This window comes from Melanerpes formicivorus, unplaced genomic scaffold (assembly GCF_026170545.1).
Source record: "Melanerpes formicivorus ecotype bairdi unplaced genomic scaffold, bMelFor1.0.p_v2 SCAF_37, whole genome shotgun sequence".
Taxonomy (NCBI): domain Eukaryota; kingdom Metazoa; phylum Chordata; class Aves; order Piciformes; family Picidae; genus Melanerpes; species Melanerpes formicivorus.
The window spans coordinates 3435943-3459516 of record NW_027142389.1 but is presented as its reverse complement, the minus strand read 5'-3'; the positions used below and the strand labels follow the sequence as shown (position 1 = coordinate 3459516).

General features: G+C 53.0%; 1 protein-coding gene across 3 annotated transcripts; it reads right to left on the bottom strand.

Moving 5' to 3' along the window:
• KIF4A (kinesin family member 4A) lies at window positions 1–23574 on the bottom strand. Of its 3 annotated transcripts, none has more exons than XM_068157630.1 (32): window positions 23518–23574; window positions 22998–23140; window positions 22773–22887; window positions 21618–21808; window positions 20653–20742; window positions 18973–19139; window positions 18630–18724; window positions 18293–18412; window positions 16944–17119; window positions 16140–16201; window positions 15494–15629; window positions 14984–15042; window positions 14230–14335; window positions 13484–13540; window positions 13030–13212; window positions 12316–12419; window positions 11449–11593; window positions 10881–10991; window positions 9348–9431; window positions 8490–8603; window positions 7770–7925; window positions 7215–7309; window positions 6648–6777; window positions 5673–5843; window positions 5192–5290; window positions 4642–4710; window positions 4487–4567; window positions 3377–3538; window positions 2060–2206; window positions 1403–1525; window positions 956–1018; window positions 1–746 (listed from the first exon to the last, which is right to left on the bottom strand). In XM_068157630.1, the coding sequence occupies exons 2-32, from the start codon at window positions 23118–23120 to the stop codon at window positions 528–530; spliced, it is 3753 nt and encodes a 1250-aa protein (XP_068013731.1). In that variant the 5' UTR covers window positions 23121–23140; window positions 23518–23574; the 3' UTR covers window positions 1–527. The 3 variants fall into 3 exon arrangements, with proteins under 3 accessions (XP_068013731.1, XP_068013733.1, XP_068013732.1); XM_068157632.1 differs by having other exon boundaries at window positions 15494–15626; XM_068157631.1 differs by lacking the exon at window positions 23518–23574 and having other exon boundaries at window positions 22998–23305.

The window sequence follows — 23574 nt, the reverse complement described above, 5'->3', positions numbered from 1 at the left end:
GAGATTAAAAGAATTAGAAGTGACTTTATTAAAGCTACAAACTCAAGTTAAAATGGCTCCACTCTCCACACAGAGCTAGCAAACCTCTCATTTCATTCAACAAGGAGGGAGCTGTGCCAGCAGGGGTGCAGAAGCCCTGAGCCTTGCAGCTTGGTTAAGACTACAGAGAGCACCAGTGGACCTCCCACAGCAGCTTGGAACAGTTCTTTGTGCTGTACTGGAAGAGGCAGCAGCAGTTTTCCAGCAAAGACAAGAGTTCTTGCAAGGTTCTGGGTTCATCTGTCCCCCAGCATGGTCACAGCTCAGGGTGAGGACAGGGATGAACAGCCTGGATAGAATCAGCTCCACTCACTACAGCAAGTCCAGAGGGAAGATTCCCACCAACACATACAAGTATTTACAGAGGACAGGACACAGCTTTGTGTTTGACACCCTTGCTGAGGCCAGAAGCTGTCAGGTTCAACAGCCATCAGGCTTCTGCTGCAGCAAGGGCTCCCAACACCTGGAAGAGTCAGCAGCAGGGTGGTCTAAAGAGACAGAGAACAGTCCTGGGACAAGACACTGTCTAAGCTCGGTGCCTTGACAGGGGTGCAGCCAGAGAAGAAGCCCGTGGTGCTGCTCAGCATTCTCTTCTTTCTCTTGCCAAAGGGTGCCTGGTTCTCCTGGGACTCATCTCTCAGCAGCTGGGAAGTATCAGTGCTGGGCTGCTTCTCCAACACAGATTGGTCTGTGATGTCCTTCAGGACCTAGCAGAAGAGTTAGAGAGGATTTTAGGATTGGCCCCCTCCTGAAGGAGCCAAGCAGCCTGCACTGGAGGGGGCACCAGGCCAGTGTCAAGGGTTGCTTAACTGAAGTCACAAGTCATGGGCTGAGCAGGAAGGGAAAGCATTTGGCAGAGTGTGCAGAGGGTACCCATGGGGTAAGGGAACCCCTGTTTGGTGGCAGTTTCTCTCACCAGCTGGGAAGCAGCAGTGTTGGGCTTCTTCAAGACATCTTGGTCTGTGATATCCTTCAGGACCTAGCAGAAAAGCAAAGAGCATTGTGGAGTTGGTTGCTATCCCTCAGCTTCTTCCAGTGTGAAGCCAAAAGCCTTCCCTCATCCTGTCCTCCCTGCCTTTTTATAAAGTCCCTTTCCAGCTCTCCTGGAGGCCTCCTTCAAATACTGTAAGGCCACTATGATCTGGCCAGAGCCTTCTCCTCTCAGTCTGAGCCACCCTATCATCTCTCAGCCAGCCCTCAGCTGATCTTTGTGGTCCCAGCAGGCTCAAGTCCAAGCTGGCTGGACAGCTGCAGGCTCTTCAGCATGGTCTAGCAGCAGCTCATCAGCTTGGGGTTTTAGCACCAGCCACCAACAAGCTGCACACACATTCAGCCCCACAGCTCTCAGCTTTTCAGGCAGTACCTTGGAGGCCAATGGGATGCTCACAGGGCCAAAGAAGGTCTCCTCTGTATCCACTTGAGTGGGATCTTTGAGTTTGAAGGTACCTTCACATTCCCTTGTTTGGTCCTCAGCCCCAGGGGCATCCTGCAGGGAGGGCAGAACCATTTTGAAGCACTGAGAATCTCCATCCCTTCCACCCACAGCTGAAGACACACTGGATCTCTGAAGCCACTGAGGGAATTCACATTCAGGATACTTCTGCAGGCACCTGGCCTCATAATGCTCAGTGAAAGAGCTGCTATGGGAGGGAGGACCCTGCTTCAAATCCCTAAGACCCAGGAGCATGGCAGACACTTCCAGCAGCGGTCCCCATGACCTTCAGCTGGCTCCTGAGCCTTCAGCCCCAGTTAGCCTTTCCATTCTCCATCTGAAAGTGAGTGAAGTTTCTGCAGCCCTCTGAAGGCACAATTTTGATTCACCACCTGCAAAAGACAGACCTCAGCTGTCCCCAGCCCCCCTCAGCTGTCCTCAGCCCCCCTCAGCCATCCTCAGCCCCCCTCAGCTGGCAGCAGCGAATCGAGGTGACCTGGGACCTCAGGCAGGGTTCTGCAGCAGGAAACTTTGTGCTGAAATCCCAACTGAAGCCTGAAGCACTTCAGGAAGGGGCAGCAGCTTTACCTTGACAGATGCAGTAGCAGAGAGGTCCGGGGAGTCAGTGCCTCTGTTCCTGCACCTCTCTGAGTCGCAGCTGCAGCCCGCGGTGCAGCCCAGCTTCTGCTTCCTGCAGCCGCACTGCCGGTTGCTGCAGCGCCCTCTGCAGGAGCACTGCGGGAGAGAAGAGAGCTGTGCAGAAAGGGCTGGGGGGGTTTACAAGCTGCACCTCGACTCTCACCACCCCAAGCAGCCAAAAGGATTCCTAGGACCATCCCCAAGCTGTTTGTGTCACAGCCAGTCAAGCACTGCAGGGAAAGGAACCAGGGCTTTCCACCCACACAGAACATCTCCTGCTTCAGCATCCCCAGGAGAAGCCTCTCCAGCTGCCCAGCCCCTGCTTGCAAGCTGTCCACAGGATGCCAGTTGCAGCAAGAGAAGCTAGATTTCAGAAGGGAGCCCATCAGGAAGGTGGGACAGACGTTTTAGCAGGGCCTGGTGTGACTCAGTAGTGAGCTGTGGGACAGCTGCCTGCCCTGTGAAAGGGGAAGATGTTTCACAGAGGTCCAGCTTCACAGCAATTCAAGCCCAGAGGCTGGTTGGTTGTGGGGTTTGAACCTCTCTCCTGTGAGGAGGGGCTGAGAGACCTGAGGCTGTTGAGTCTGGAGAAGGCTGAGAGGGGATCTGATCAATAAGTGTCTGTGGGGTGGGTGCCAAGAGGAAGGTGCCAGGCTCTTTTTGGTGGTGCCCAGTGACAGGACAAGGAGCAGTGGGTACAAGGTGGAACACAGGAGGCTCCACCTCAATGAGGAGACTTCTAGAACCCTTTGGATGTACTCTTGTGTGACCTGCCCTGGGTGACCCTGCTCTGATAGAGGGGTTGGATTTGATCTATCCCTTCCAAGCCCTCAGACCATCTCTTGCATCCCATTAGGAATGAACTGAGCAGCAGTACACCACAGCAGGAACAGCAGAGAGGAAAGTGACAGCCCTTCCCTTCTGCCCAAGCCTCCTTCATGGAGGCTCAAAGGCTCAAAGGCTGGTTTGGTGCTGTCTGAAGCACACAGACCACTTCAGCCACAGGCAGCAGGCCAGGACTTGTGTTTCTTGTGGTAGGAAGATGACTTGTCCAAGGAAAAGCTCTTTAGGAAGGTGTTGCTGACTACAGAAAAAGTGTTGCCTGTCAGAAGGCCACAAACACCCAGGGCCAGCAGCAGTGCTGCACTGAGGCTTTCAACAACCACAGTGCAGATGCTGCAACCTCCCTGGAGAGGCCCTTAGGGGTAGAACCAACTCATCACTCCCTAACAGGGAATGACAACAAAGAGGACAACTGGATCTTACCCCAGTTGTGGCTTTTTTCCCTCCTTTGACTGCTTTTTCTGGCACCCAGTCTGCATCCTCTTGCTCTGCTCCAGACTCCTCTGACTCAGAGATCAGCTCTTCTATGTCTATCCGCAAGGCTGATGCTCGAGGCTTGGCTGTCGTCTGCCGGCGAGCCTTGGGCTGGGCACAGAAGTTAGAGGTGAGGCTCCAGGCTGGCATTTGGAGGTGCTTGAGAGTCCCACCAGCAGAGCCCCAGCCCTCCCAGGAGGACACAGGATCAGGGAAGAGACCAGAGATTCATCCCCAGCCCAGGAGGATACAGGATCAGGGAAGAGACCAGAGATTCATCCCCAGCCCAGGAGGACACAGGATCAGGGAAGAGACCAGAGATTCATCCCCAGCCCAGGAGGACACAGGATCAGGGAAGAGACCAGAGATTCATCCCCAGCCCAGGAGGATACAGGATCAGGGAAGAGACCAGAGATTCATCCCCAGCCCAGGAGGACACAGGATCAGGGAAGAGACCAAAGATTCACCCCCAGCCCAGGAGGGTACAGGATCAGGGAGGAGACCAAAGATTCATCCCCAGCCCTCCCAGCCAGCCCAGGAGGATAAAGGATTAGGGAAGAGACCAAAGATTAGGTTGGTAGGGATTAAAAGCTCAATCAATTGAAACTGATGGAGTTTAATAATAAACAGTTGCTAAATCATTGGAAAATTGATGGATTTGTGGCAGCCTTGGCAAGAGTTTCAGATCATTTATGCCACTTCACTCTTTGCAAGGCAATGACCAAGTGGTCTGCCTTGCTCCCTAAATTCAGAGGCTGGGAATGCTCCAGAGGCAAGAGCTGGGTTAAGGAGCACACAGAGTCAGGTAGGATTGGGCACTGAGGAAACAGGTTTGGGGGTTGGGGTCTGTCTGTTGTAAAGACAGATCTGAACACGATTGCAAGCTGCTCTCAGAAGTACTCTGGGAACAGAAGCCTCAAAGGCTGCCTGAAGCAGAGAAGAAAGAGAGCAGGAGCAAGCAGAACAAGGTGCCATGCACACAGCAACCTGGGAGAAAGGAAGCAGGGCTCTTGAAAGCCAACATTAGGCCAAGCACAACAGAAGCACACAAATCCTTACTTTGGGTGGAATGTACTGATAAGCATCTGGGAAGCTGGAGGATGTGTCCTGTTTGCTGGCAGTCTGGAGGAGCAGCAGTTCCTGTTGAGGAGGACAAGCCAGTGTCAGCTCTGCACCAGGAGCCAAGCAGCTCTCCTGGCAGGGCAGAGCTTTACCTTTTTAAGGCTCTCATTTTCCTGGAGAAGTGCTTGGTGTTTTTCACCCATTCTCTGCAGCTCTTCCTCCTGGTTGCAAGAGGAGACAAGAAGTCTGTGGGCTTGGGCAGGGGCAGCACAAACAGCTGTTTGGGGCAGGTTATATGTGGATCTGTTTTGCAAGGTCAGAGGGGATCAGCTCTGACTCCATCAGGACAATCATCAGGGCTACCCCAAGCCTTGTTTCCCACAGAGCATTGCCAGCACAGAGAAGCTGATCCTTTCAGAGCAGCCACTCAAGAGCTAAACCTCCCTCTCTTTCCAAGGCTCATCCCCAAGCTAGGTGCAGCCAGGATTGATTCTGCTGGACTTCAGCCCTGCACACACTCCCCCACAGGAGCTTGCCACAGCACTCAGCTCTGTTAGTGAGAAGGAAGTGCAGTGTGCAATGCTGATCTGAAGACACCAAAGCTCTTCCCTTGCTGGCAGCACAGTGGAGCTCTGCTCAAAGGACCAGCAAGAGCATAAAGCAGCCCTGAGCAAACCCCAGCAAGCCACATCTGGACTCTACCTGGAACCTGAGCCGCTCCTGCAGCTGTTTCTCCTGACTGTCTTCCAACTTCTTCTCTGCTGCTTCCTTTTGCTGGAATTGGCTAAGCAGGTACAGGACCTAAAAGCACAGCAGAGGGGAACAGGGCTGAGTTGCTAAAGGGACACCTGGCAGCTCAGCCACCAAACACCTTGACCATTTCAGAGAGATTTTCTGCCTCTTGCAGCTGGACTCTGCCCTGACCTACTTTAGAAGTGATCTGAGGCTCAGAGGAGCAACAGCCTCAAAGCACTGAGGAAAGTTATTGAGTGACAGGACAGAAGATGCATAAGGAGATGTCTCAGGCTTGTGTTAACTACCTGCAAGAGCCCAGCAAACCCTGGTCAGATCTGCTGCAGCAGGTAGGTTTCAGCAGATGCCCTTTGCCTTTCTCTGAGCAGATCTGAGGCTCAGAGTCCCAAGGCACAGCAGCTCTCAGGCCTTCTGTCACTCAGGTCTTTACCTTCTCCTGGTGCTGTTGCTCCTGCATCAGAAGCTGGTTTTGGAACTCAGCCTCCCTCTCCATGATGTGGTTTCTCTCTTCCATCAGCATCTTCTGCATGTCTGAGTAGCTGGCTTTACTCTGCTGAAAGCTGCTCTCCAGCTTGCTCTCCTGCACTTTGGAGGAGACCAGCTGAAAGACAAAAGCAGAGGCTTGCTCAGGCCACTGAGTCCCATGTTTCCTAGCATCAGCTGGGACAGACATGGGGTGGTCTGAAGGGGAAGTGTTTCTGTTAACCTCCCAGCCACCCTGAGAACTGGGATGGCCATCAGCACCAAGGAGACTGGAGGAGAGATTCAGAGCCAGACTTTTGACTGCCACTGTGGAAGTGTGTGATGGATTAACAACAGCCTGCTCCATCCAACAGACCCCTGCCCCACACACAGGAGGGAAAGGAACAGAAACTCCCCTCTGGGCTGAGGTAAGGACTTCACTGAGCTGAGTCACTGCACAAGTGCCTTAGCAAAAGAAACAGCAGCAGCAGACTCTGCAAGAGGATGCCCAAGGGGGCTGTGGATGCCTCCTCCCTGGGGGTGTTCAAGGCTGGGCTGGATGAGACCTTCAGCAGCCAAGTCTAGTTGAGAGGTGTCTCTGCCCATGGCAGGGATGTTGGAGTAGATCTCTGAGGTCCCTTCCAATCTGAGCTCTTCTGTGATATGATCCTGTTTCCATGCAAGCCTTCTCTAAGCACAGCTTCAGCTGATCTCTGACCCCTGTCTACTCCATTGCCCCCTTCCCTGTTTTTTTCACTCCCCAAAGTGATCTACAGCACAGGAGAAGATTTTAACCTCAGATTGTGAGGGAGCTAAACCTGCCCCAGCACAAGGGCTCTCCATTTGAATTCACATCTGCTGGCAGCCTGTTGGTCACTTCCTCTGAAGGCTAAGCAGACTGGGGGTGTTTTAGTGGTTAAACCCAGGAAGACTCAGACTTTACCTCTGCAAGGAGATACTTCAAGGCACATTTAGCCTCCAGGATGGTTGCAATGCTGTCCCAGCGCTGCTTCGTACGATCTCCGTTGTCTGCATCCAAGAGCTTCTGCTGCAGGTCTGCTATCTGGGCACTCCTGTGGGAGAAACAGCATGGCTTTGAGGTTACAACACAAGGAGATCTGGGCTGAAGTTCTAACAGAACATTAAAGAGTCCAAGTTCAGTTTTTGACTGCTTAGGATGGCAGCTGGGGTCTGCAGCGCTGCCCCGGGGAGCTTCTAATCCCCTCCACACATCCAGCTGACAGTGCAGTGCTTGCCTCAGACAGAGGCTCACAGACAGCCAAGAACAGCAATGTCAGTGACTGAGAAGCATCCTCTCTATGTCCAGGATAAAACTGCCCCCATTCAGGATAAATTCAACTCATGAAGCACACATGCTCTGAACTCCTCACCTGTAGAAGTCACTTTCCTTTCTCTTGTGTCCAACAGGACACTTGTAGACAGAAATAAGGGGTGGAGGGGAAGCAATGGAGGCAAGGCTGTGTAGCTCAGCTTTGTGGTGCTGCCTTACCTGAGCCCCATCTCAGTCTCCAGGCTTTCTATCTGCTTTGATAAGGAAATGTCCATCTCTGATGCCTTCAGGTCTGCCAGGGAGTAGGTGCGCCTCTGGAGGAGCGTGGGGGTGGACACAAGTGAGCAACAGGTGAAGGAAAGCCCAGGGGCTGGGCTGCCACACAGACATTTCAGCAGAGGGGAGGCAGCTCCTACAGGCTTTAATCAGGGGTAGGACCCACTCACAGACTCACTGCATTAAGGAAAAGGTTACCTCAGCAGCTCTGCTCCCTGAGGCACCAGAGCACAGTAACACTGCCTCCCTTTCTGGAAGGAAGGGTTATCTCCACCCCTCCCTTCTGAGGCAAAAGGGCAAAGAGGAGTGAATAAAAAGCAAGCCACAGAGCTGAGGTGTGGTGCTGAGGGGCATGGTTGAGTGGTGACCTGGTAGTGCTGAGTTAGGGGTTGGACTCAGTGATCTTAAACGGTCCCTCCCAACCAAAATGATTCTAGGACTCTACTGGCTGAACAACCAGAGGTGTGGGATGGGGCAAAGGGCATTTTCTCCTCTTACCCTGAGCTTTGGAGGGGGGTTCTCTCCAGCCTCTTTCTTCTCTTTCAGTTGAAGGATCTCCTGTGCCAAGATCTTTCTGTCCTCCAAGAGGTCTGCAAGGTGCCGTCGAGCCTCTTCAGTGCTAACGAGAACCTCGACCTCATTTGCGAGCCAGCTCTGGGGGATGAAAGAACAGGGTAGGAGTCCCCTGTAGGCCCAACCTCAGGGCTCAATTCTTCTCTGAAATGCCTTCCCAGATAAATGGAACCATCACACTGCTTCCTTCAACATCACCCCATGTTCCTCTGCTCTCCCACCATCCAGCCCAGCAGCACCCCCTGGGCTGGCAGAGCTGCAGGTTGCTGCCTGGTGGGGTGCAGAGCATGCTGTCACCTACACCACTGAGCCCAGCAGCAGGCCCTGGGCTGGCAGAGGAGCAGAGCACACTGTCACCTACACCACTGAGCCCAGCAGCAGGCCCTGGGCTGGCAGAGCTGCAGGTTGCTGTCTGGTGGGGTGCAGAGCACGCTGTCACCTACACCACTGAGCCCAGCAGCAGGCCCTGGGCTGGCAGAGGAGCAGAGCACACGGTCACCTACACCACTGAGCCCAGCAGCAGGCCCTGGGCTGGCAGAGGAGCAGAGCACACGGTCACCTACACCACTGAGCCCAGCAGCAGGCCCTGGGCTGGCAGAGCTGCAGGTTGCTGCCTGGTGGGGTGCAGAGCACGCTGTCACCTACCTTGACCCGGGCAGCGACTCCTTCCATGCCCCGGCTCTGGGTCTCCTTGCGCTTGTCCGCGGCCTCTCGCTGCCTCTGCAGGGCGTCCTTGAGGCGCTTGTTGGCAGCTGCTGCCTGGGAAGCATTTGATAAGAGAAGCTGAGCAGCAGCTACTTACAGCTGCAGCAGCTGAAGATGTGAGGTACCCACAGTGGGACAAGAAGAGAGTGTGCCAGCTTGAGAGTGAAGCAAAACTGGAATCATAGAGTGGTTTGGGTTAGAAAGGACCTTGAAGATCATCTAGTTCCAACCTCCTGCCCTAGGCAGGGATCCCTCCTGCTAGACCAGGCTGCCCAAGGCCCTGCCTTGGAACACTTCCAGGCTTGGAGCCTCCACTTTTTTTCTGGGCAACGTGAGAACAAGTGGCTGTTAGGCTTCAAGTGACTAGAAGGAGCTCCACACTGCCCATCACAGAGGTTTTAGGAGCCTGAAGACTGCAACCCCAGAGGCTAAGACTTAGTGTCCCAAAGCACTGAGCCATCTTGGCCACCTGGGCACGCTGCTGGCTCATGCTCAGCTGCTGTCAACCAGTCCCTCCAGGTCCCTGGCTGCTCTCCAGTGCAGCCCCCAGCACTTAGACTTGTTGGATGCCATCCTGTTGGACCCTGCCCATCTGCCCAGCCTGGCCAGGTCCCTCTGCAGAGCTCTCCTACCCCCTAACAGATCCACTCCTGCTCCCAGCTTGGTGTCATTCTACAGAGACACAAGCAGACCTCCACACTACTTGGAAGAAGTTCTTCCCTACCCCATGAGAAGCTGCAAGCAGCGTGCAGGCCCCCAGGAGCTGGAGAGGACCCCAGGGAGGCGCTGGCTGCTTACCTCCTCCGTCTTGCGCCGCAGCACGTTGGCCTGCTTCTGGAAGTCCCGCTCCAGCTTCAGCAGCTCGTACTGGCGCTTGCGATCCTGCCGGCAGAGAAGGCTGAGGAGCTGCAGACCTCCCTGCTCACAACACCTGTGCTCTCCCACACTTCTTGCCACAGAATGGCTCAGCTTGGAAGGGCCATCAGAGATCACCTACTCCAACCTCCAGGCTATGGGCAGGGACGCCTCTCGGCTGGACTTGGCTGCTCAAGGCCTCATCCGAGCTGGCTTTGAACATCCCCAGGGAGCAGACATCCACAGCCACCCTGGGCAGCCTATTCCACACTCTCACCACCCTCATACTGAGGAGCTACTTCCTAAGATCCAGTCTAAACCTACTCTCTCAGCTTCAGACCTTTCTGCCTTGTCCTGTCTCCAGATGCCCTTATGGGAAGGGTCTCTGCAGCCTCCCTGTAGGATCCCCTGGGGTTTTGGAACGCAGCTCTAAAGGTCCCCCCGGGGTCTTTTCTTCCAGGCTGAACACTCCCAGCCTATCCTCACAGCAGAGGTGTTCCAGCCCTTGGATCATCTTTATGGCCCTCCTCTGGACTTGCTCCCACAGTTCTGTGTCCTCCTTAAGCTGGGGATGCCAGAACTGAACACAGTATTGAAGGTAGGGTCTCAGCAGAGCCAAGTCAAGGGGCAGAATCCCCTCTTGCCCTGCCAGCCACACTCCTCCCAATGCAGCCTAGGATACAATTTGCCTTCTGGGCTGCCTGATCTCACTGCTGGCTCATGGGGAGCTTCTCAGTCAACACATCCAGTCATGCTGGGAGAGGTGGAAGACTCCTAAGTCACACCACCTAAGGTCAGTTTCACACTTCCTGGCACAGCACAACCACTTTTGATGCTCTGCAGCACAGATGCCTCATAGCCATGACTTCTGGTTGTTAGCAGCTTAAGCCACGTAGTGCCTCAGAGTGCAAATGGCTGTTAGGCTTCAAATGACTACCAGGGGCTCCACACTGCTCATTGACTAGGTTTAGAAGCCTAAAGGCTGGAAAACCTGCAAACCAGAAGTTGAAGGCTTACATCCCAAAGCACTGAGGGCAGACTTGTTACAGTGAGACTTGCTGGGAGGCCAGAGCTCAGGGTGCAGCTGGGTGCTGCCCACCACACTTGGGAGCTACCAGCACCTGCATTTCATTAACAACTCTTTGCCTGCAGACCCAGCAGCCAAGCCTCTGCAAGCTTAGCTGCCTCCCATTCCATGGCCACCCCCACAGCTTCATCTACTTCAAGATATGAAGTATTTTTTGCCTTCTGCTTTAGAGCTGAGTCCTCACAACTCTGTTGATAGCCCTAAGGCCTCCAGACATAGACAAGGGAAGACCATTTCTGACAGCTGGTGAAAGGTGGCAACCATGAACTGAAGTTGCCTTCAAAGCATTCCCCAGGTGCTTGCTGGTCAGGCAGAGCCTTGCAGCAAACACCCCAAAGATTCCTTTCACTCTTCAGAGGGAGGTGGAGTTTAGGGGGCTGTTTGCTCACCCTCTCTTTCAGCTGGATCACTTCCTTGTCCTTCTGCTGCTTCCACTGCCTGAATTTCTCAGCATCCTCCTTCATCTGGCGCATCAGCTGCACCCTCTGGCTTTTCATCTCCTGAAACAGACAAGGGGGCTGGAAGAATTGCCCAGGATTTGTGCTCTGGGTAGTTTCAACCCCCAGTCCCCTAGGAAGGAAGCAGATGGGAACTGCTACAGTGTGCTGCCTGCTTGGTACATGGCTAAAGGACACTCCTCCAAGCACTGAAACCCAGGAATTCATCTTTTAAGGCATGAAGGGAAGACCAAACATGCAGAGGACAGGGAGGGAAAAATCAAGAGAGGATTCAAGTGGAGGCCATAAATTATCAGCCACTTTGTACTTTCCATGCTTCCAAGCCTCAGCAGTCACCTGCTTACTGTATTACAGCAGCAGTTCTGGTCATGGAGCCAAGGGAGCCCTGCCAAAATGGAGTGTTCTCAGTCTACCAAACCAGAAGTGAGCATTTTGTGTCTGGAGGCTGCTCTGCCTCCATCAAAGCAAGCCTGAGGACTGCATGTTAAGGGCTGGTTACCCTGATCTCTTGGTTGAGTTTGGAGACAGTGTGCTCTGTGGATTCCTTCAGCTTCAAGAGCTTGGATTGCTCATTCAGCTTTCTCTTCAGCTCACTGATTTGCCCTTCCAGCTCCTGCAGCCTCTTCCGACGCTTCTCACTCAGTCTGCAAGGAGAACACATCCTGAAGGGCAACCAAGCTGGGGAGGGGTCTGGGGCACAGCCCTGGGAGGAGAGGCTGAGGGAGCTGGGCTTGCTTAGCCTGGAGAAGAGGAGGCTCAGAAGACCTTATTGCTGTCTACAACTACCTGAAGGGAGGTTGTAGCCAGGTGGGGGTTGGTCTCTTCTCCCAGGCAACCAGCACCAGAACAAGAGGACACAGTCTCAAGCTGTGCCAGGGGAAGTCTGGGCTCAAGGTGAGGAGAAAGGTCTTCCCAGAAAGATTGGCCATGGGAATGTGCTGCCCAGGGAGGTGGAGGAGTCCCCATCCCTGGAGGTGTTTAGGAAGAGCCTGGCTGAGGCACTTGGTGCCATGGTTGAGTTGATCAGATGGTGCTGGATGATAGGTTGGACTTGATGATCTCAAAGGTCTTTTCCAACCTGGTTAATTCTATTCCATTCTAAAGCCAACCCCCCCCCAGCTGCTCTTGTTCTCAAACAGGTACTCTCCAGCTTTAGAGACACCTTATGACAAAATGCTGCTACTGTGTTCTCTTTCCCACTGAGGGGGGAAAGCCATCACCAGGCTGCTCTGCAACCCACACAACCCAGGTGCCCTTTGCATCCAAGAGCTTTACAAACAGAAGTGCAAGACCATGGATTTTCCACAGGTGCATGAACACAGTTTCCAGTATCTCTAAGCCACACAGCTGACAGAGTTGCTCTTACTTGGCTTGGTTGACATCCTTCTTGGCCATAAACAAAGCAAGGGTCAGCTCCTCCTTTTCCTTTTGCAAATTGCTGACCTCCAATTCCAGATCCTTGATGTTAGTCTAGAAAGGGTAAGAGTAGGAAACCTCCAAATTAAAACCTTGAAATTACACTCAGAGACAAAACTTTAAGACCTCAGGAAACTACGTTACAGGCCATAAATTACCTTCTCTAGAAGCAGAGTGTCAAAAGGGCACTCAGATCACACAAACATAAACTAGATGTTCTGACTGAGCAGTTTCAGAGATGGGAGGTCCCAGCACAGCTCTTGAACAGGGGAAGCCAGAGCAGTTGGCTGTACTGAGAGCTCACAGCAAAGGACTTGCATTTTGGGCTGGTGCAGCCAAGCAAGCCTCCAAGTAAAGAGCAGAGCAGCTCATTTCACACTGAATGGCTAGGGGCTAATAGCTGCTACCAGGGAAAAGAGCATCTTCTGGTGACAGAGAGCTACTGGTAGATAGCTGGGCATGGCCAAGCCCCTCATCTTCTCTGCTGACACCTGTTGTTAACTCCCTGCTATGCCCAAGGGACACACTTCAGGAAATACAGACCCCACAAGAACATGCTGCTGAGGGGACAGATCTACTCCCTCCCTTCTTCAGGGACTGCATTAACTGGGGGGTGGGGGGAAAGGCAGAACACAGGCTTACAGGAACTGTTTGAGGAGTTTACCTGGTATTGGCACTGAATGGGCTCCAGCTGGCTGCCACTCTCAGTCATTTTTTTGGCAAGGGCCTCTTTCAAAGCCAGGACTTTATTCAGCTCAAGCAGCTCCTTGGACATCTGTGCCTGACGGAGGGCGTGCTGAGTGCTGTAGTCAGAGGACCTCTTGGCATCTTGGCCCATTTCTGCTTCCTGGAAGGGATACAGCAGTGAGCAGGAGAGGCCAAGCCAAAGCTCTTTAATGTGATCACAGCTTCTGCAGAAGCCTGAAATGAATTCTTTTACATGAAATGAGAAGAGGTTCCTGCTCTGGAAGACACTGAGAAGGGAGCAGAGAAAGGCAGCACGTGCAGGAGTGACACAAAGCGCTGGGACTTAGAAGAGCAGCACAAGGGGGCAGCTAAGTGGTGAGGTGATAAACCCATGCCCATCAAGGTTGCTCTTCTGGTCTCCCCCCACTTACCACTGGATCATCCTGCTCAGATTTTGCCATCTCTTCCATTGCAACAGCACTTTCAGTCTGTGCAGGACAAATAAGAGAGTTTTGGTTCAAAATGGGACAGCTGAAGTAAAACAAAGCTGGTAACAGTTTGCTGGCCTACAAGGACAAAGCATCATGTCCTCCTCTCTCCAGGGAGGGGATGCCATTGCCTTCCTCTCTTAGCAAGGTGAGCACACTCCTCCTAAACTAGCTGGACAAGCCATCTTCTACTCTGCCCTCAACTGCAGCACTAGCAGCCAGCTCCTCACAAGTGTAGGGAGGCTGAGAGCAGATGGAGTGTCTAGAAAGGGCAAACAGAGAAGCTGCTCAATTACACCAACATTTGGCAATGTCTAACAACCTCACATCCTTGCCACTTGGGCTGCTCATTAACACTACCAAGTTTATGATCCTCCTTCCAGCCTTTGGATTTTAAACCCCTGCTGATCTCCCCCTCCCAGATTCTTCTATGGAAACTCTTCCTCTCCAACCACATGCAGCCACTCAAGCCCCAGTGGCTTCCCTGCAGCATCAGGAGAACAGCAGGACAGCTTGTTTTGAGGTAGATAACAAGAATCATTTCATGCTTGTAATCCCTGGGCTTCTGAAACAAGGCTTGTACAGAGTGGAATCATTAATGTTGGAAAAGACCTTTGAGGATCACTGAGTCAGCAGAAGACCCTTGGGTTCCACAGCTCAGCTTGCTTGGCACAAGGACTCAGTCCTACCTGCAGCTCAGACAGCATTTGCTGCAGGTTGCGAATCAGCTCTATGTTCCCTTTCAGCTCCTCATCCTCCACAGTCTCTGCCAGCTTCTGCAGATCAACCTTGCATCTGCAATGCAGACATTGAAGTGAGGCCAGGACTCAGTGTCACACATGCCAATAAGAAACAGCTCTCCCCACTGGCCATACCCAAGGGCTCTGGATGAACAGGCTGACTGTATCCATGGAACCATAGAACTGTTTAGGCTGGAAAGGACCTTTCAGATCAATTCCAACCATCAGCCCAGCCCTGCCAGGTCACCACTGAACCATGGCCCTCAGTACCACATCTCCACAGCTTTTAAGCCCCTCCAGGACCGGGACTCCACCACTGCCCTGAGCAGCTTGATCCAGGGCTTGACAACCCTTTCAGGCAAAGAAATTCTGCCTGATGTCCAACCTAAACCTCCCCTGGTGCAACTTGAGCCCATTTCCTCTTGTTCTATCACTTCTTACTTGGGAGAAGAGACCACCACTCCCCTCACACCAATCTCCTTTCAGGGAGTTGTAGAGAGCAAGGAGGTCTCCCCTGAGCCTCCTTTTCTCAAGGCTAAACAACCCTGGTTCCCCCTCACAAGACTTATGCTCTAGACCCTTCACCAACTTCATTGCCTTTCTCTGGACCCTCTCAGGCACCTTAGTGTCCTTCTTGGGGGGGCCAAGTGATCCCCACACACACACTCAGTGCTCAGCAGCAGCAGGGTGCAGACAGACTTACGCAGCGTGTTGCTGAAGCTGCTCCAGCTTGGAATTCACCTTCTCATTCTCTTGTTCTACCTAGAAGAAGCCAGAATTACACTGCAGTGCAGGCAAAGCAGGACAAGGAGGCAGGGAACAGCCAATTCAGTTGTAGCAAAAGAGAAGCTTGTCAGTGTGGGACAAATCAACACCAGGGTGATCATCACCAGCAGTTTGTTTAGACTTAACGTCCTTCCTAGCAGGAATTTACACCTTGGTGAATCCAAACCAAGCAGAGTAAGAGTGAGAGAGAAAGAGTGTGGTATTTACATCATTAAGAGACAAGCTGAAAGATTCAGGCACACTTTTGCCCACTGAAGTCACCAGACCCATAGGCTCTGACAGGCTCTGGAAGACTTTTGATAGCTCGAGATGTGAAATGTTAAGGAGAGGGATTCCCATCGTGCCACTAATCAGTACAGGAGCTGCTACTTGATTAACCTTCAGCTAAAATGGAACCTAAAGCCCCTCCTGGGTAGCTGAAACTCACCAGAATGATCCTCTCCAACATCTGTGCTGTCTGCCCAGCAGCCTCACTCAGCCCTCGGCTCAGCTTTTGGTTCTCCTCCATGAGTGATTGGTTCTTCTCCATCAGGGACTGGAGGTTCTCAGAAGGGGCCATGCTGCTGAAATATTAAGGAGCACTTTGCTTATCAACACCACCTCACTAGAGTTTGTAGCAGCACTGAAACTGCCTCCAAATTCCCCAGAGAGCTTGGGGCTTGGCTTTTGAAATGTCCTGTGGGGACACCACCTACACAGTCCAACTCTGCCTTGCATTTTATGCCTTCAAGAGGAGACATGGAGGTGCCATACATTTAGAGCTAAGGAGGTGAGGAAGAGGAGGAATGGATGGGTCTAAGAAAGAAATCTTGGGTTAGGAGCCATTGCCTGGTTCCTCTCATTTTCTGCAGAGGATTTCTGCAGTCTTAAGGGGTTTGATACCAAAGTAAAATCCCACCCACACAGGGAATATCAGCAAGTGTGACACAACAGAACTAAAGGGCAATAAACCCATCCAGATCTTACTAGAAGGCAACTAGTTTGGCTCCAGCCTCACTGGCCTGCACTGTCTAGAGCAAAGAGGGTGCAGAGCCTTTGCTAGTATGTGAGGGCCATTAAGCTACAAAGCTTACTTGATAGACACTGGCAGGGTGCCCCCGTGGGCCTGCAGCAGCAGCACCTGCAGCTGTTGTACCTAGAAAGACAAATAATTCACACTTAAAAACCTTCCCCACAGAGTAAATAGAGCAAGAACCTCTGGGGATCATCTATCTAGCCCAATGCTCCTGCTACAGCAGTCACCCACAGCAGGCTGCCCAGGAGCCCAGTGTCCAGGCAGTTTTGGTGTCTCTGCAGAAAAGGAGACTCCACAACCTCTCTGGAGAGCCTGGTGCAGTGCTCATGCAGCCTCACAGGGCAGTAATACTGCCTCCTGTTCTCATGGAACTCCCTGGGCTCCAGTTTGTGCTCATTGCTTCTTGTCCTGTCCCTGGGAAAAGTCTGGCCCCATCCTCTTGTCCCCCACCCTTTAACTATCACTCAGATTCCCTTTGTCTGCTCTTCTCCAGGCTCAACAGCCCCAGGACTCTCAGCCTTTGCTCCTCAGTCCCCTCAGCATCCCTGTAGCCTCCACTGGAACTGGACTCTCTCCAGTACTTCCCCTGTCTCTCCTGACCTGCTGAGCCCAGAGCTGGGCACTCCAGCTGTGGCCTCTCACCAGGGCACAATCTAGAGGCAGGAGACTCTGCCTCAACCTGCTGGCCACAATCATCTCAATGCACTCCAGGGGACCACTGGGTTTCATGGACCTGAGGGCACACTGCCTGGCTCAGGAGCAGCCTGTCCCCCAGCACTCCCAGGTCCTTCTCCATAGAGCTGCTTCCCAGGCTCAGTACCAAAAGGACAGACCTACTCCTCATGAGTGAAGCACCCAGTACCTGCTGCTTCAGGTGATGGAGCTCAGCTGCCTGAGGATCCACGTTGACAATGGGCTTGTTCTTGATCTTCCTCGCTCTGTCAGCGTAACGCAGAGTGTTGAGGGTTTCTTCCAGGTTGGAATCTGCTGGGCTCACACAGGCAATCATCAGAGTGTGGCTGTTACCACCCAGAGAGTCTGAGGAGGAAAACAAGGCATCACTGAGAACAAGACAGACTATCAAGAGAGCATCATTAAGGTCAGAGAATGATTTGTATTGGGAGGGACCTTTGAAAGCCATCATGTAGTCCAACCCCCCTGCACTGAGCAAGGACATCAACTACAGCAGGTTGCTCAGAGCCCTGTCCAGGGATGAGGCATCTACCACCTCTCTGGGCAGTCTGGGTCAGTGTCTTCACACACTCAGTGGAAAAAAAGAAGTTCCTTAGGTCTAGTCTGAATTTTCCTCTTTATATCCATCACCCCTTGTCCTGTCACAGCAGGTCCTGCTAAAAACTCTGTCCCCAGCTTTCTTTCAGGCCCCTTTAAGTACTGAAAGGCCACAAGGTTGTGGAGCTCTCTCTTCTCCAGGCTGAACAACCCCAACTCTCTCAGCCTGTCCTTACAGCAGAAGGGTTCCAGCCCTCAGGTCATTTTTATAGCCTGCTCTGCATCAGTTCAAATGTGTCCATGTCTCTCTAGAGCTGGACCCAGCACTGCAGGTGTGGTCTCAGCAGAGCTGAGCAGAGGGGCAGAATCCTCTCCCTCAACCTGCTGCCCACACTGCTGGGGATGCAGCCCAGGAGATGGTTGGCTTCTGGGCTGGGAGTGCACATTGCAAGCTCAGGTCCATCACCAAATCTTTCTCTGCAGGGCTGCTCTCTGTCCCTTCATCTCCCAGCCTGTATTGATGTCAAGATGCCCAAGATATCTAAGAGTGCATGAGGGCATCTCCATACTATGGCTAAAGGAAGCTATTCAGCTGTATTTCATGGTGTTCTCCACTTTCTCCTCTGCCCCACTCTTCTGAAAGCCAAAGCCCCAAAGCTATGACTCAAGCCCCAAGAATATTGTCCTGTTGGATAGTTGCTGTAACTGATGTGCCACTTCTGGCACAGTTCTTCCAGGTTTTCCCTCCCCTTCTACCCCCCAGTACTACCCAAGCTCTCCCCTGGTTATGCAGGCAGCAAAACCCACACTATCTTCCAACATTAAGTACTGGCTGAGAACATTTTTGTTCTTAACCAGCTGCATGGCATTCTAGCTTTTGCTTTTACCCTAACACATGTTGGCTCCTTCAACCTTTTGATCATAGGAGGGCCCCCAGAGCCAGCTCTGTAGATTTCAGCTTTGCCACCATCTGTCTCTTACCTTGCAGCAGCCTTGTTAGCTTGGAGTCTCTGTAGGGGACAAACCCACCCTTTTTATTTTCATCACCAAGAGCACTAATGACATTCCCCAGGGAGAGGAGGCCTCTGTTTATATTGATGCCTGCACACAAAGAGGTAACAGTGAGAAGAGACACCTGGACAGCTCCCAGGGGAGCATTTTCCCAGCCTTATTACAAATAAAACTAAAGGTTACAATTAAACTAAACAAATAAATCACATTATAAGAGGTTGAAGGACTGCTTTCCTTTTCCTGATCCAATGCATTAACTCAAAAGTGGTTGAAGAGCTCAAACCACCCCAGTCCCTTTCCTACAGACCTTCCTTCAGCCGGTCTCCCTCAGCCTTGGTCTTCTTTTGTCTCTCTGAGCCAGCCAGATCAACCAGGTGTAGCTTGGAGTGAAAACTGCTGTTCCTATGGCAGAAACAGACTATTTCACTCTCCCAGGTAAACATCTGGTTAGGCAAGGGGCAGGTCAGTGGTTACTGGTTGAACTACTGGGCTGAAAAATGTACTTCCTACCAGAGACAGCCAAAAGGGAAGTGTGGCAAGAGGAGCTCAGCGGAGTTCAGCCAAGACCCAGAGAGGAGGGCAGGATTAGAGCATTTGGAGCAAGCCTGCCCTCCAGCAGCTGCCAGGAGAGGCTGGGTGATGACACTCACTTGTCACTCTTCTTCTTCTGATCAATGCAGATGGTGAAGATGGCATGGGAGCGCGAGGACTGCGAGTTCATCGCCGTGGAGGCCACCGTCCGGGAGTTGTTGCCTTGCTCTAGGCAGGACACAGTATCTTGGGCAGAGGAGACTTTCCTTTCTGTTAGCCCTACAATCTGCAGGCAAGGAAGAAAGCATCATTGAGCCTCTGCTTCCTCTTCACCCCAGCTGAAATCAGGAAAGCTGTGCTCTGTCTCAGGCTGCAGGGGCAAAGTGAAGTGTCTGTGTCACATGCATCCCCAAGCCTGAGTCTCGCTTCAAGCCAGAGGCCTGGTATGGATTCCCCCAGGAAAACTCTCAGATCAGCAACCAAGTCTCACAATCACTCCCCCATCCTATTCTTACACACACCCTCCAAGTTCCTCTGTGCCTGCTAATAATGGGATGGAGCTTGAGCTAGCTGAGAATCACAGAACAGTAGGGGTTGGAAGGGACCTTGAAAGATTGAGTCCAACCCTGCCTGAGTAGGATCACCCTAGAGCAGCTCACACAGGAACACATCCAGGCAGGTTTTGAGTGAGACTGCACAGCTTCTCTAGGCAGCCTGCTCCAGGGCTCTGTCACCCTCAAAGGGAAAGTTTTTCCTTCTGTTCATGTGGAACCTCCTCTGCCCCGGTTGCATCCACTGCCCCTTGTCCTGTCCTTGGACATCTCTGAGCAGAGCCTGCCTGGCTCTGTCCTCCCAGCATGAAGGAGGTCACCCCTCAGGTTCTCCTGCTGCAAGAGACCCAGCTCCCCCAGCCTTTCCTTATGACCTATGGGAAGGAGACAAAGCTCCTCAGAGAAATCCCCAGCTGCCCTCAGATATGCCCTGGCCAAACTGGGAGCTGAAAGTTGTGACAGGCAGAGAGCAGGGAACCTGGCTGATGAGGGGAGAGCCTATTGTGACTGTACAGTGAAGAGCACAAAGAACAGAGGGGACTGAGAAGCAAGAACTGGTCATGCTCCTTGGCAAGCTTGAGCTTTCCCTGAAGGGCCTGTCTCATCTCCTTGCATCCCAAGGCAACTCTTATCCCTGGACTTCAGAGATGAGCAGAAGCAGCACAGGATGACACACAACAAAAACATTCACAGAACAAAGCTGTAGGTGTCTCTCATACCTAAGCTGTAGGACAACCACTGCAAGCAAACCATGAAGCAAGCACAAGCAGTGGCCAGAAGTTTCAGCACAGAACAAGTACACAGCAAGCAGTAGCAGAAGGGTTTTCTGCACTAGGAGCACATAAAAGTGTTATCAACTTGGGCACTTCAGTCTCCCAGCAGGATCCTCTTGTTGCACACTGAGGAATGTTACATCAACAGCTTGAAGTTTGGTGAAGGGATCTCAAGTATCTTATCAGATATTCACCTCAATCAGCCCTCAAAGGCAAACCAGAGTAGGACTTGCAAGCAGCTTTGTCCTGAATGTCTAACCCCACTGGTGCTACTCTGAGTAAGTCCAGTGGTCATGGCTGGACCTGATGACCTTTTCCAACCTTGATAATGCTGTGATTCTATGACCAACACCTTAGTTGTGAAATGAGCAGCTGTGATGGCTTGCCACATGCTAAGAGCTCAAGCAGTCAGACAGTAGTTTCACCCTGAGCCATGTCACCCCCTCCTGTAGCCATGGCTAGCAGGACACCAGACCTTTATGCCCTCCTTGGGATCTTCCCGTATGCTGATCGGGGAGCGGTCTCGCGAGGGGCACAGCAGGTCCAGAATATCCTCATTGTAGATCTGAAAGCAGCAAACCAGCAAGCCAGAGTCAGCAGCCTCACAGGAGACAGCTGACATCAAGACCACAGGATGGTTTTGGTTGGAAGAGACCTTTGAGGTCATCAAGCCCAAGCACTGACCCAGCACTGCCAGGTCACTGCTACACCCTGTGCCTCAGCACTACACCTATGTGGCTTTTAAACCTCTCCAAGGATGATGATTCCACTACTGTCTCTGGCAGCCTCTTCCAGGGCATGACAGCCCTCTCAGTGAAGATTCTTCCTCATGTCCAAACTAAATCTCTCCTGGCACAGCTTAAGGCCATTTCCCCTCATCCTGTCACTTGTGAGTGAGACCAACACCCACCTGACTCCAACCTCCTTCCAGTGAGCTGCAGGGAGTGAGAGGGTCTCCCCAGCCCTCCTTTTTCCAGGCTGAACAACCCCAGTTCCCTCAGCCACTCCTCAGAGGACCTCTTCCCCAGACCTTTTGCCAGCTTTGCTGCCCTTCTCTGGGTCTGATAAAGCACTCCAACATCTTTCTTGTAGGGAGGGCCCTAAAACTGTAGCCAGTGTCCATGGTGTGGCCTCACCAGTGCCGAGTACAGGGGAGGATCATTGCCCTGGGGCTGCTGGCCACGATTGCTGAGGCAAGCCAGGATGCTGTAGGCCTTCTTGGCCACCTGGGCACAGGCTGGCCCATACTCAGCCAACTGTCCACCAACACCCCCAGACCTTTTTCTACTGGACAATTTCAAGGCACTCTGCCCCAAGTCTTAGGTCACGTTGGGTTTGGACTTAATAAACATATATCACTTGAAGGAGAGGGCCTCATTAAACCCCGTTTTATGTCAAACTCACAGTTTTGTAACAGTTTGAAAATAGCCCATATTTTACCTCTAAATAAGAGACTTTGAGGAAAAATTCCCATTCCTGCCTTTGCTCCTTCTCCTTAAACAGCAGTTTGATGACCCGAGGGATGACCCCCACGCTCGGTTCGTGCTCCTGGTTGGCAGTGTAGGCACCTCCCATGGAGAAAGTTTTCCCAGACCCAGTCTGTCCATAGGCTAAGACTGTGGCATTGTACCCTGAGGGAACAAAGGGCACCTGGATCAGTCAGGTGAGAACCAGAGGAAGTGAACAAAGCTGCATTCCAGTAAAATCATCCTCCCAGAGAAGAGCAGCTCCTCGGGGCCAGTTCACAGAGCCCAGCACAGTGAGGGACAAAAGGAACTGGAGGTCATCTTGTGCAGCTTCCCTGCTAAAGCAGGGTCACCCACAGCAGGTTGCCCAGGCAAGTTTGGAACCTCTCCAGAGAGGGAAATTCCACAGCCTCTCTAGGCAGCATGCTCCAGGGCTCCAGCACCCTCAGAGGAAAGCATTTTCTCCTTACGTTCAAATCAGACCTCCTGGGTTCAACTTTGTGTCCCTTGCCTTGTTGCAGGGCATTGCTGAAGAGAGCCTGGCCCCATTCTCTTACCCCCCACCTGCCCTTTATCTGTTGATCAGCACTGAGCAGATCCCCCCTCAGTCTGCTCTTCTCCAGGCTAAACAGCCCCGAGACTCTCAGCCTCTCCTCATCAGAGAGCTGCTGCAGTCCCCACAAAAGCTTTACGCACAGCTTAGTGTTATTACATTAAGAGCAAAACAATCAATGAAGAGCTCTCCCAAACAGATAAAATCAGTATTCCAGCTCTTTCAGACCGTGCTGTTGCTTCACTAGAGATAACCATTTAAACAGTGCAAGTTTCTGGCTCAGGATGCCTAGCAGCTCATCACATTGCTCTTGATAAAATGCTCTTCTCCTACATCAACAGCTTCAGGAACCAAAAGTACTTTTGTTAACCCTGAGGAATACAAAGAGCTGTAAAAAAAAAGGCAAGAAACAACTCCATGATTCTCACCAAAGGCCAGAGCCTGCACAGGACTTCATTGTCTGAGAGGATCAGAGAAAAAGCAGATCAGAATGGAGAACTGAACAGCCCCCTTGTACACACTGCTGAGCCCGCCCCAACCCCTCCCCCGCTACTTTTAAACCCCATCAGCACAGACCTTTGAAGATGCCTCGTATGAGAGGGGCAACAGCAGTGTTGAAGACTTCCTCCTGCTCCACAGACGGGTCGAACACGTAGTCGTACGTGAAGGACTTGTCGTTCCCCACCACCACCTGCAAAGGAGAGAAGAACACACCGCGCTGACCGAGCCGCCCCGGCATCCTGACTCCGAGCCCCGGGAAGGCAAGGCCGAGCCCCGGGCGCCGAGAGCCGGCTCCCGTACTTGCGGCTCCCCCGGCACAAAGGACAGGCACATCTGGCAGCCTTCGCTGATCTCCTTCGGCACCAAAGGACGGCAGCGCAGCGCCACGCGCACCGGGATCCCCTTGTCATCTTCCTTCACCATCTTCAGCTACCGCGGCCGCCCTGCGGAGAAACGGAGACGGATGAGGCCACGCAAGGGAGTACCGCCGGGGAGGGGCACGGTGCTGCGGCCCAAACCCCAGCCTGGGACCGCGGGGCCTGAGACCGGAGCGGGCTTGGGCCGCAGGGCCGGAAGGAACCAGCGGGCCGGAGCCGGCAGGCCGGAGCCTGAGCCCTAGGGACGCCGGACAAGAGGCCGCGCCCGGCACCGACCCGCTCCTCTAGGCCGCGAGCCCCGGTCCCGCAAGGCGGCCTCCGGCCCCGCAGCGGCGCGGCGCGGCCTGGCTTAGCTCGGCCTGGCTTAGCTCGGCCTGGCTTAGCTCGGCCTGGCTCAGCTCGGCCTGGCTCAGCTCGTCCCAGCCCGCTGCGCCCGGACGCACCCGGAGCCGCTGCCCGTTGTGACTGCGGCGCCGTAACCGCCGGCATTCAAACGGGGC

Coding starts and splice junctions, on each gene's coding strand:
- KIF4A (XM_068157630.1), bottom strand. CDS start 23,120: ATGGTGAAGGAAGATGACAAGGGGATCCCGGTGCGCGTGGCGCTGCGC. Junction 7,926..8,489: donor GAGTCGCTGCCCGGGTCAAG/GTAGGTGACAGC, acceptor TTCATCCCCCAG/AGCTGGCTCGCAAATGAGGT. Junction 5,291..5,672: donor AGCAACAGCACCAGGAGAAG/GTAAAGACCTGA, acceptor CTGTGCTTTTAG/GTCCTGTACCTGCTTAGCCA.